Here is a 12,979-nt window from a genome sequence, read left to right as displayed (position 1 = left end):
TGGAGATTATGTTTTCTCCATATTCTTAATTAATGACATGAAGGGTGTCGGGCCATGACCTGTCTCTTTCCGATCTGCTCTCCGAACAGCTGTTTTTCCTCTAGAAACTGTCGGACGATCGTCGGGACAGGGAAGAAACGGGCGTCGCTCCCGCGGGCGGCGGCTCCTCACAGACGGCGGAGGCGGCAGCCCCCACCCCGGCGCCTTCCCGCCAGGCGAGGGCGGTGGCCGCCCACAAAATGGCGCCGCCCCCTCCCCGCCCACAAAATGGCTCCGCCTCCCTTCCCGCCCCACAAAATGGCGCCTCCTCCCCGCGGCCGCCCCCAACATGGAGCCGCCTCCGCTCCCTCCTCCCCGGGGCTCCTTCGTTTTGATTCCGGGGCCGCCGCGAGTCCTTCCTGCTGCCGCGGGCGGGGAGGGGCCGGCGGGCGGGAGCGGCTCGGCGCGGCGCAGCCTCGGCCCTGCTCGGGAGCCCTCCCGCCGCCCTCGGGGCCGCCGCGGCAGCATGTGAGGCCGGCGGGGCGGGGATGCTCTGGCTGCTCTGCGGCCCCTCCCGCGCCATGGAGAGCCAGGTTCTCGTGATCCGCATCAAGATCCCCGACGGCGGCGCCGTGGACTGGACTGTGCACTCCGCGCCGCAGCTGCTCTTCAGGGACGTGCTGGTGAGTGTCGAGACCGGGGGCGGCTCCTGAAAACGCGGCGTTTCCCTCCGCCGTGGCTGCCTGCGGGCCCCCGGGGCTGGGGCACGTCTCGCTCGATGCTCTTAAACGCCTGGAAGAGGCGGCCTTTTTAAAGCCCCTTCGCTTTGCTGTGTTCGTGTCCACCCCGTGGAGCAGGTGGCACCGTGTGACAGTGTCAGGACGTGTGGCTTTCCCATAGGGAGAAGCTGCTGGCCACAATTGGGAAAAGGCGCATCGCACAGCAGGAACCAAGAAAAGGCCCCATTCTCCCCGCCGTGGGTTGGTTTCTCTGTGTGTGCAGAAGTGGTGAAAAAGTGGCGGAAATGGAGCTGCCTCAGCTCCGGCCAGCAGATTGTCAGCCATCGCTTTGGGGGCACTTACAAAGTTGAGGTGTCCCAGTCGTTGTCCCTCTTTGCTAGAGGTGCTGCGTGCCCGCCTTTCCCCTAAGAAAGCCCTGCCAGATATTGTGACCTTGTTTAGTTTCCTCTGTTATTATTCATCGTGGAGACAGGACATCCCTGTCAGCATGCTGTACTGGACAGGGAGGACATGCCAAGTGTCAGCATCATTAAAACTTTCCATGTTGGGCCCGCAGGAGATTGCCGGGGTAGCTGAGACAGGCAGCAGAACTGCTGAGTGTTCCCCGCCTTGGTTTTAGCGTTATCCCAAGCTTTCTACAGGTGGAGGAGAGGGAACAGAGCTTTCAAGGGTAAGTGTGGGTTTTTTTCCAGGGCTCAATTACCCTCTGGAGATTGAGGGTTCCCACTGGCTTCAAAGCAAGCCAGTAACATGTATCAAGACAGGTAGCACGAATGCAAGGCATCTCCTCCACGTTCTGCGTGTTTTCCTCTTTCCCCAAATGAAGCGGAGGATACTTGCTGCTGCTTTGATTATGCCTTGGTGTTTTAAAATTACTGAAAAGCAGGCTTGGTTGTAGCATTTACAAGCAAATGGAGGAACATTCTGGGGTCAGCATTTTGCAAAATCATGTTCTTGGTCATCATTCTTGTTGCTACAGTGGAGAAGCAGCTGGAGGTAATGTGGGCCTTTAAACCTGAACTGGGCCCAAGGTCTGCAGGTCCGTGTCTGAGCTAGGGATGCTCACGCAGCCCAGCTGTGCCTGGGTGCTCAGACTGGTCTGAGCATGTGAGACTCTGTGCCATGAGTCTGCAGTGCTCTGCAAAGTACTGAACTAGGGTCTAGTGTGACACCACCGTCTTCCTTCCGTGAGGAGTTTGACTTCTTGCCTCCATCGCATGGAGAAGATCATGACGGAGTCCTTGACATTTGAAGTGTGCTTCTAAGGAAGCTTGTGATCAATGAGCAACACAGGACCCTGAGGAGCACGTGAAGCCGTGAGCAGGTGCAGTGACCTCTAGGCACATGAAGTGACGTTTTTTGGGAGCTGTAGCTCCTCTAATGTGAGAGAAGTGAATGGGGAAGGGAGGACAGGTGAGGAGAGTCTTCAGCCTGGTACCTCTCAGGTTGCTGAAGACTCTTCTTTACTGATGTTCCCTGTGATAACTTCCTGGCAGTCAGCAGATGGTGACCAAATGTGACAAGAGCACATGTGACACAGGTTTCCTTGCACGGTCACAGTTACTGTAGCTATCTGTACCATTCTGTGTTCACTAGTGTTCTTCCCAAACTACTATGGCTCTGTACCTTGGGCAGCCATGAAACACGCGCTGATGTCCACTGCCTTCCCATAGCCAATTCCAGGCAATGGCCCCACGCACCTGATGAGCTGGGGAGCAGCACCCTTACCAGAATTGTTTTTTTTTTACGTGTTTCTTTAGCACAGCACCTCAAACAGCTCCTGGGAGTTTTATCAGGTTGGTGGCCCCATAAGCTGTTTGCTGTTCTATGTGATACACTTTGAGCTTGCTGGGCTATCAGTGTCCTGAGAAGATACAGGTGCTGGAGATCCCTGGTCATTCTCTTCACCCAGCTCCTCTCCAGATAGAGCTTTGTGTCTGGCCTGAAATATTTCCACCTGTGCTTCATTGCTGGAAGAATGAGATGTCCCAGATCTTTTCTAAATGCAATTGAATAGATTTCTGCCCCAAATCTTGGTGTGATTGTAGCATATGCAATAGGTGATGATCTTGATGCAGTAAATGATCGTTATTTTCATTTAAAAAAATCCACTCTTGAGAACTGTGAAAGGTTAAGATAAGAAGGAGCAAGTTTAATAAGCTCTGAACTGTCTCAAGGCCCTCATTGGTTTAACTGATTGTGTTTTGAGAGCTGCCCTCACGGCAGGCTCATGTCCTTAATTTATGTGATTGCTACAGAAATTAAGTGGAACAGGACGCAGTGCACTAAAGCCTGGTTGGGTGCACGGGGCAGGAGCGGGGTTGGCACAAAGGCTTCTGTCCTCCTCCCACCACCACCTTAATCTTCACTCCCCCAGGAGGCAATTACAACGTGCTTGTGTGCTGAAGTATGAGTTAAAGGTAGTGTGAAGGACTGAGACATTCCTTGGTAAGATAAATTACTGACAACTAATCCCTGTGATTTCTGCTCAGAAACTCGCTCGTGGTCCTGTGCAGAGCACAACACGCTCCAACAGTCCCAGCAGCTTCCCGCGCTGTCTGCCCGCTGGATTTTATAGGAATCCATCTTGCCGTGCGTTGTGTGGTTGCACTTTTGGTAGCCAGTTCCTAAAACCAAGCGTGTGCCCCCAGATGTTTCGTGTCGGAGGGCACGGGGCGTTGAGTTAGCTGGGTGGAGGGAAAAGGCCCTTGCTACACAAGTCCCATGTTCTGCTTTGTGTTCAGAAAACTCCGTAGAAATATCTTTGAGCATAGCAAGGTTTGCTTTAACATGGTTCGTGTCAATTTAGCATCCTAGAAGTGTGAAGAGGCTCATGAATACGAATGAGCTGAACTGTGAAGCATTTCAGGCTGCCAAGTAAGATTATTCCCATCTTCCTTCTCCAGGGGAGACAGCGCAGTGCGGAGTCGCAGTGTGTCCTGTCCACACTCGTGGGCTGCCTGGTTGCTCTCCCAGGACTGGAGACCTGGGGTCGAGCTTGGTGCAGCACCTTGCACATTGCGGGACGCTTCCCTGAATTTCCAGGAACACTAATGCTGTCTCAAAGGAGCCCCTACAGTTAGCTCAGCTGCATAACAGGTATTCCAACCTCACCAGTGACCAGATTTATTTGAAAGGTATCGCACCATTAAATGAATTGGTGAGCTTGTGTTTTTCATTGAGCTGTCTAGATTCATCTGCCACAGTCAACAGTGGAGTATTTAAGCGCTTGGTGTTAATTCAGGATAACTTTATCATATCATGCTGATGTAAAACAGGTTTTTAGTGATACGAGAATGAGGCCCATGCCATAAGTATTTATGTCACTGCTGAAATCGGTACTTTTACATTTTCTGGTCTCATGCCTTAGAGGTAGGTGCTCTACTGCACCTACTCTTAGAGGTAGGTAGCTCTGCAGAGCAGATTTGATAGAATTCCTCAGTCCCAGTTGCTTTCCTGTGACTTTTCCCTTCTTGGAGACTTTTTGCATACATTTTTGTAAGATAAAACGCCAACTCTTGTGTCTCTGAGCTCACTAGAATAATTGTTCAGGAGTCATAGTGTTTTATTGCTTGTGATTGCTGTTGGAGTAGTAGAAAATCATCACATGTAATCTGTTGAAATTCAGAATAATCCTTTGAGCTAGGGCCACTGAGAGGCTACAGAGGATGTTTGAGCAGAGAAGTCTTATTTAGCTGATGAAACTATTCATGTGATTCCTGTCCTGCTGACTGGTATTTCTTCAGGTACGTTGACTTAATAGCAATACCGAAAGCTGACCAGAACAAAATGGGGTGGTGGTGTTTTGTGGTTTTGTTTTTTAAGCTGTTTAGTTAGTGTAAGCCAGATTTATGGCATGTAGTTCTTTATATATTCGGATATTATTAGTTTAGAAAGCAGAGGTTCTGAATGAAAAAGAATTAGACGGAGTTGGTGATCACCACTTGGTGTTGTCCCGGTTCCGGGGGTTCCGCAGCCTTTGGGCAGGTTTTGGGGCCTCCAGAAGTGTCCCCGGGCCGTATTGGCTGTGCTTCGCCAGCTCCCTGGTGCATCGGAGGGCCTGGGCGCAGGCTGGGCTTGTGTAGGAGCGGTCTGCAAGTGGCTTGAATTATTGGTTAAGTCTAACACAATCAAAGTATGCTTGCTGAGGAATTTATAATGTTTAACTACGCGGATTTAGAAATCATTACTTACCTGCCCAGTTGTGTCTCTAGGCAAGCCTTTAATTCGATGTTAGAATAGAGGGTACCGCTCCTCTAATTTTATACAAAGGATCTTCAGAGCTGTAGAACTATCCAAAGTGAAGGATTTTGGTCAACGTGACATTTTGCATTGACTTTTTTGTTCGTTTTTGTGGGCTGTACAGATTGGCAAACTATATAATCCGAATCGTTAGGTCAGCTGTGTTGCAAATCTTTGTCTCTTTGTATACAATTAATTAAATTATGTGCTGTTCATTTATGTTAGCATCTAATATTAAAATGCCAGAGAAAGTTTTAGAAAAATTATTTGCTCCAGTTTGGTCTGTGGAAATCTTTTTGCTGCATTCTCATTATATTAATTATCTCTAACATTGCACAGAATGTTTAATTTTCTGTTTTGAGACTGAACACAGAAAAAGAATAAAGATGACAGGGCAGTGATCACTAAAGCTTTGTTACGGGGGAGTGCTTAGCACCCCGAGATGCTCGCAGTGTATATACTTCAATAAATATTTTTGTTCATTAATTTCTAGTCACTTTGTGACACTGTCAGTGGAAAGATTGTCTGACATGAGGAATCAGGCAGCAGGAAGGGAAGGCCCATGCTGTGCAGTCATGCCATGCCCTGACATGACATATTGCAGCCTCGCAGTGGCTGACAGCAGCACGTACGCTGGGAGGCCAGGATGAGTTACATCTGAGCGTGTCTTTTTCGCTGGATTTTGAGTAAATGTTTTATGCAGAGGCTAAAATCCTTTTCTCTTCTTGGTTAGTTGTGCGGGAAGGGTTTGTGAAGGGTTGGGATAGAGGTGCTGCTTGGAAGCAGAGCGTGGGTTATCGCTGCTCCCTCGCGCTGTGTCCAAGGTGGAGGCTGCCCGGGGGTCCCCGTGTTCATCCCTCTGGGCGCTTCGGCCCTACAGAACAGTCAGCGGACCCGAATCAGCCTGCAGAGTTCTGGACCAGTCCAGTTCTGATGGGAAGCGTGGAGCGGCCGCAGCGCGGAGCGGCCCCGTGCGCCCCAGCGGCAGCACCGGCAGCTCCCGCACGCAGCAAAAGCACCAAAACCTCCCTGCAGCTCCCGGGCCCCCTCGCACAGCTCAGCCCCCCGTCGCGGTGGCGCTGCCCCGTTTCAGAGCTGCAGCCCCACAGGAGATGAGGGCAGGTAGCAGTGTTACCCTGCAAGGAGGCCGCTCTGCCCCGGGATCCCGGTCATCCGAGCGGGAAGACCGGGCCCAGGGCACGTGCGCTCTCGAGTCCAAAGCCATTCATAAGGCTCCCTTTTTATGACTTAGCTCTGTGAGCTGGATGTACATTTTTCTATAACCTAAGGACAAAATCGATTCTTCCAACCACAAGAACAGACAGCACTGACTTTGTTTGCAATTATGATTGAGTTATTTATTTATTTTTTTTTTAAAAAAAGTATCCCTCAAGGTAGCGTGGAGAGGAAGGAGAAGGACACGGTGACTTATACTGATTTGTGTTGTGCACTACAAAGTTTGTAATTTTGGGGCAGTGGTGAGTAGCAGGTCTTAAAGTCTTCTGTCTGCAGCTGGGGAGCAATGAAGATGCTTTAAAGTAAATCATCTCGAGCATTTCCGGTTTGATAAATAGCTAATTTTTCTTTATGTTTTAGGATGTCATTGGTCAAGTTTTGCCTGATGCAACAACAACAGCATTTGAGTGTAAGTATGGCTTGTATAAACCGTCTCCCCTGTCACACTATGGAGCTGTCAATTTTTTAAAAAATTAAATGTTTATGTTCGTTATATGTTACGGTTAAATATTTATGTGTTAATGTAAGTTTAATGATGATACCGAACTAAGTAATATTTTATTATTTAATCACATCTTGAATGAGCATATTTTTACAATATAGCTTTAATTACCAGCATGACCTTTACATGCTCTTACTCCTTACTGCAGTTATATTGCTTGAATTAAATGAAACATATAAAGTACCTGTAGGTTTAAGTTTAAAATTCTAATAATCTGTTTGAAAAATAAGAGCAGCAGCTTTTAGAAAATTATGGTGCAGCATAGAGGTTTGATACCTCTATGTACAGCAGCACAGCTGTACTATATGTCTTGAGGTCCTTTTATTCAAAACAGGTTGGCCTCAATCCAGAGGTTGTGCCTTTCCATTTCTGCTGGAAATGGGGATTTGAAATACTCAGTAAAAGAATTGAACACTTATTTCCACTGGAGCAAGTAGAAAGACTGCTGTGTTTTCCTTCCTTTTTCCTTCTTCTGGGGATGAGCTAAAGAGTTTGATTTGCTGCTGTCTTCATTCTAGAGGTCTCCTATCTTGAGAGTAGGATGTATAAATAGGTAGTTGACTGCAGCTGCTAGAGAAGGTAGGAGAATTGCAGCAAAATGCCACCTGCTGAGCCCTACACTCTAGCAATATGTTCTAAAAGTCTCCACGTGTCTTGCTGAGAAGCTGACAAAAATAACTTATGTACAGGATATGCACAAGTTACAGTTGAGGTTGCCCATAATTACACATCTTGTGAAGGTGATTTTATGTATCTATTTTTTGTGTGTTTGTCGAGTTAGGAAAGCTCTCAGTGATGACATGAGCACAGGTTTAGGCTTATGCTGACATATCTGCCTATTCTATTTCAGTTCTATATTTTGAACCCTGTATTTTTATTTTTGGAGGAATTCCTGGAGGAATTTGTCCTATCTGGAGGGCAGTAAGCTGCAAAGCAAAGTCAAATGTCTGTCTTAGATGCTATGCTAGAGTTCTCTTTCACATGGAGAAGACTCTTCCTACTCCCTTTAGTATTTTTTTATTACCGCTTTCTACATATCTCTGTTTTCCTTTGATAAAGATGAAATAACAAAAATGGAGAGGGTTAGAAGTGCTATATGAATAAGGTAGTAATGCTGAAGGTGAGAGCAGATGGGACAGAAGACAGGGCCTTGCATTTTTACTAGAATTTTTCCTTTAAGTTTAGAGCTTTACAGGTAATCCTGAGTGTAAATGATAAAAGAAATACTGTTTTGTGAAATCTCTAGTATTTAGTGCTTTACATTTCTCTTTTCATGTGTTCGTGCTTTTCTTCCTAAAATACTAGAAGTATGAGAATGGAGACTAATATTTTTCTTCTCCTGGACAGCCTGGACATTTCTCCTGCCCCGTTGTGAAAACGGGACTTTCTAGAGAGACCGGAGCAAAACAAGGCTTTAGACCTTGCCATTTTTCTATAATTTGCTATTTATTTATTTATTTTTTACATACCTCCCACATCAGGCATTAGCTTTGTTTGAACTTCATGCACCAGTAACAGTCACTGCAATCAGAGCAGTAGCCCATATTAATGGTACCATGTGTAGAACTTTCCTGGAAATACTTATTTCATTGTGTCTTCTAACATCTGCTTCTGTGCTTTCAGTTCATGTCTCTAGTCTGTCATTTACATCTGCACAAAACCATTTCCCCTGCCATTTAACTGGCATCTAAAATATGTTATGTATATTGATGCTTGATTTTTTTTTTTTTTCTGGTAACTTTATCCACATCATATGCCTAGATTTTACCAGTAAAAGCTTCATTCTCACCTGCTTCATTACTTCAGATGTGGATAATTGCATCTAGTGCAGCCGCCTCTGCTGTTTGCTTAGTTATTGTTATCTCCAGTGTATCCCCCATTGCAGCTTCTACCTGGGGCTGCTCTGCAGCCGCTGCAGGACCTTTATGTGGGTATCACCGTTGTATTGCACAGTGCTACAAATAAAATCACTGACAACATATGGCCTGTTATGATCCTTTTATCCAAACTCTGCCATTTTGTATATTTGTGACACACTGCAGATTTTGGGAAGATTGCTTCATAATATTTGTTTACCATCTGCTGCACTCTATTTGGTGTCTTGGTAGGATTTCTTCCTCCATTTTAAGTGACATTAGCAAAATCCAGCCAGTACGTAGGATTTTTTGGTTCTACTTTTGCTTCCCTAATGTGCTGGAAAATCATATTGCTGTGCTCTAGGCAAGTAGAGAAGCCTGGAAATATTCCTGAACCCATGCATCATATTCAGCTAGTTTTTGGGCTGCCCCCACTTTTATGTCATGGTAGTATGGTAAAGAATCTTTGTATAGAAATGAGAAATATACTTTTCCCGTTTTTCTTAAAAATAAAAATAAAAAAATTGCCTCACTGTTTTAGACTTGACTTTATCTAATACCAGGTAATTATTTTGATGTTCAACTATCGGGAATTAAGCAGGTCTGAGTACTCTAGAGTTAATTTCTTATGATTTGAAATTAATACTGCATGTTTTTTAAATTATATTTTTAAAAAATATATTTTCCAAGTGAGCTCTGGGTTTACCTGTCACTATTTTTGATGGTCCTACCTCAGGTTTTTGTTAAATTAGGCTTGTTTAACAGCTTTGTTCTCTCTTTCTCTTGCATATTTTTTCCCTCTCCTGTGTTTTGCTCTGATTCCCTTTTGTGCTGCTTTTGTGGTGCTCGCTGTTCTAGCAGCAGCTTCTTCAGTCCTTCTTGCTCTGCTCCTACAGTGCTACAATGACTTGGGTTTGGGCCAGGTAGCAGCTCTGCGGCTCCTCCTCCTTTCTGCCTAAAGTATTTCTGGGCAAGGAAACCTCGGTTTCAGTTCACTAATTCTTCTTACTCTTCTCACCATTCATGACTTGCTGCAGGCTGGTGGCCCTAGCAAGTAGTTCCAGCAAGCTGGCAATTCACCAGTTAAATTTTCAGGAGATGAAACTACTGTATGATGTGGTTGATCCAGCTAGTGGTTCTTCCAATTTTCCAGTTTCCAGTGTCCCACAACTCTGTTTTGGTACTTTTTAAGTGTTATTTTCTTTTTTCTTTTTTTACTTTTTTTTGTCCTATTTGTTAGTTGTTTCTTCCCTTCCACATTGTTTTGCCCTTTTCTTTAGAGCCTCAGAATTATCTGCTAGGGTTTTGGAAGGCAGGACGCACCAGTTGTGCAGGTAATCTTGGTGTGCTGGTTTAGATCCGTTCATAACTACGAGCAAGAGTTATTTTTTTGCATCCTGGGAATACGGGTACATTTTACATGCTGTGCAGGGGCTGTGACTGCAGAAAGTGCCTGTATCAGTTGGAGCACGTCCGAGGTGAGGGCAGGCAGACCTCTCGCCATCGTCTGCTCAATGCCCAGGTCCCAAACCCAAAACATTTGCCTCGCTCAATCTTCATCCTTTGGTATTTAGTAGGAGTTGAAAAATGGTGTCCTTCCACACCACGGCACTGTCAACTCTGCTGTGAAGCTGAGTGTCCCTGTCCTCCTCAGTACCCTGGCTCAGAGGGACCACTGTGTTTGAGATTCCTCAGAGTTGGTGTTTTCATGCTAAAAAGGCATGTGAATTTGTCTACTGTTCTTTGTTGCTTCAGTTAGATGTTGTGCTTTTATTTTCAAAGAGCTCCCTGTCCGAAGAGGAAAAACTTACATATAAAACTGGGATATGTGCCAGGGTGCCGTGGTCCTTTTTCTTCCCTTTAATAAATATCTAAGGAAGATGTCTAAACTACAGCAGACAAAAATGGGAAATGGATCGTTAAGCCCTCTCCCCTTCCCAAAGCCGGAGCAATAAGAAGAAATGAACATTTTGTTACCGATTGGGAGAGAAGGGCTTCTTTCCGGCTGCTCTTGCGGTTCTTGTGGTTCTCCGCTCGGTAGATGTGTACGAGCTCCACACGAGGTTGAGGTGAGAGGAGGAGGCTGGAGCGGCTGCGAGCACTTGAAGGGTCCGTGGAGGTGTCGGGACGGCTGGGCCTGTTGCTGCACCAGTGGCTGCTCATGAGGGATGCAGTCCCCTGGCAAACTGCACCTGCTGGATCCTGCCATAGGACTTGGGAGAGATGATTTCTCTTCTAGATCGTCATATTAATAATTTTTTGAGCGCCATGTTCTGCCAGAGCCTCTCTGAATCCTGTTCTCTGATCTGACTCTGCTGCCACAGCATCTTGCCTCATGCCAGTGAGGGCTGTTGGGGCTCGAGCTGCCATGGAACATGGTGTTACCTCATGGCACTGTTCGTAGCGTGCCCTTTTCACTCACAAAACCGCAGGCTGCTTTTTTTGGGTGCTGCATTCTGTCCTTATGGGGATGTGCGTCTGTGTATGAACATCCACATTTACAGCCACATGTTGCTGTTTGAGTCTGGGTTACTGTGTCACGAGTGAGCAGAGGTGCCCATGGGTCTAATGGGGCCTATTGAGGAGGAACCTGAGGCGGGGCTGAGGTAGGAAGGAGTGAGTGAAAGGACACAAGGATTTAGTGGGGAGAAAACAGATTAGAATAACTAATCTCACTCTTGACGAAGGAAACTGCCAAAGCTTAACTCCATCTGGGAGGACATGAGGCAGGCATGAAGGAAATGCCCCAACTTGACTTCCAATTTACTGTGGCCCAAAACTTCCTTGGTGGATGCCGTGGCAAGTGCTGCAGCGTTTGCAGGACCTCAGGCTTCTGCTCATGAAATGGTTGGAGAGAACAGAGTTTTGAGTGCTTTGTTCATGACCTCCTCTTCTAGATGTAGTTGTAGTCTCCGTTAATTAATACTTGGAGTCATTGCATATTACTATTTCCAAGTACTTGATTACTCGTGAAGTTGGCTTATACTTTCCTTTTGTTTTCATTCACTTGTAATTTTTAAGGCAGAATGAGCTGATCTGGTACACTAGAATAGTAAATCTTATTTTTTCCTTTGTTGATGAATATATTTCTTTGTTAGATGAAGATGAGGATGGTGATCGAATTACTGTAAGAAGTGATGAAGAAATGAAGGCCATGCTATCCTATGTAAGTATAGTATAACAAGTGCTCATGCACTTTGTTTACCAGTTTTGGTTCTTGAAGTTTTTTTTGCTTGTATCAAAGTGTTAATATTAAATGATAGTGTTCACAGTATATTTCTGTATTGTATGTAGGTGTTTAAAAACTGTAGCATATGAGATACATGGACATGCTTGACTTTTTTTTTTTTTTTTTTTTAAAAAAAAGCCTTGTACACTTACTGATCATATCATAAACATTAAGAATAATGCATCTTAATGACTTTTGCATTAGGTATAGAGCAGGCTAAATGGACTATCAATTTCTTGTATTTTTTATGCAGTACTTAAAGTAACGGCTCATTAAAAATGAACCCCTGGGCTCTAAAAATTTTTCAAAATCTACTTTCATCTGGAGACTGTTTCACCCCTCCTAATGCAAGAGTTACATTTTAGCTGCAGGCTCAATATTCATAGAAGATTTAAAGTCGTATATGCTGTTTTTCAAATATGAGGTATATGTGTGTACGCATATATCTTTATATACATAAAATCTCTGTATAGAGGTACCTATAAATATAAATTCTGTCTACAAATATAAAGTATGGGGCATACTTGCCGGAAACAACAAAAAGTATATCTTAAAAATGTATCTTTAATGCTTCAGATGTGTAAGTGAAAAAAAATCCATTTAATACTTCTTTTCAAAAGAAATTGATAAGCAAGAAAAGAGCAAATAGTTTCATGAATATTCTTCTTCTGCCAGATGAAATGCCAGTTCCATATGAAGTGCACCTCTTGACAGGAGATTGCTTTTATATTATGTTAATGGTCTTAACTTTGGACGTATTGGAACATATATCCTATGTAGTGCTACTCGCTTGTTTTTAGTAGAACTTAGCAACTTGGTTTAGTTTGATCCTTATCATCACAAATACGTTGTGCCCTTTCACTCTTAGGTCTTGAAAATTAAAGATGACCAAAACTAACCATGTTTTGTACTTGCTATTTTGTTCCTGCCATCCTGTCTATGAACTTGTTCATAAAGCAGCGAGTTTCAGTTCCTGTTGTGGAGCAGGAATGTGCTTGGATGCCCTACATCTTGCCCAAGCCTCTGCTTTATGGCTCATTCTTGGGGACGTGTTCTCAGTGTTTGGCAAAATGTTGTCACTGTTTTGTCAACTTAAATGTAAATGTGTCAACAGACAAAGCTTTTAGGTTTAGGTTTTTTCACTGGCCCCAGGAAAGGCTTCCTGTGAAGTTCTGCTCCTTTGATATCTGTAGGG

General features: G+C 44.9%; 1 protein-coding gene across 1 annotated transcript in view; it reads left to right on the top strand.

Annotated features, from left to right (window-relative positions):
* The first annotated feature begins 396 nt into the window (after positions 1-396).
* Positions 397-12,979, top strand: part of MAP2K5 (mitogen-activated protein kinase kinase 5) — a 120,302-nt gene continuing 107,719 nt past the window's right edge. The window contains exons 1-3 of the mRNA XM_088533961.1: positions 397-662; positions 6,558-6,606; positions 11,654-11,721. Coding sequence (XP_088390087.1) covers positions 528-662; positions 6,558-6,606; positions 11,654-11,721 — 252 coding nt within the window. The 5' untranslated portion in view covers positions 397-527. The remainder of the gene's footprint in view (positions 663-6,557; positions 6,607-11,653; positions 11,722-12,979) is intronic.

This window comes from Tinamus guttatus, unplaced genomic scaffold (assembly GCF_059628265.1).
Source record: "Tinamus guttatus ecotype Peru unplaced genomic scaffold, ASM5962826v1 Tinamus_guttatus_pri_ptg000004l, whole genome shotgun sequence".
Lineage (NCBI taxonomy): Eukaryota > Metazoa > Chordata > Aves > Tinamiformes > Tinamidae > Tinamus > Tinamus guttatus.
Note: the sequence above shows the minus strand (reverse complement) of the source record. Positions and strands in the feature narration are given on the sequence as shown.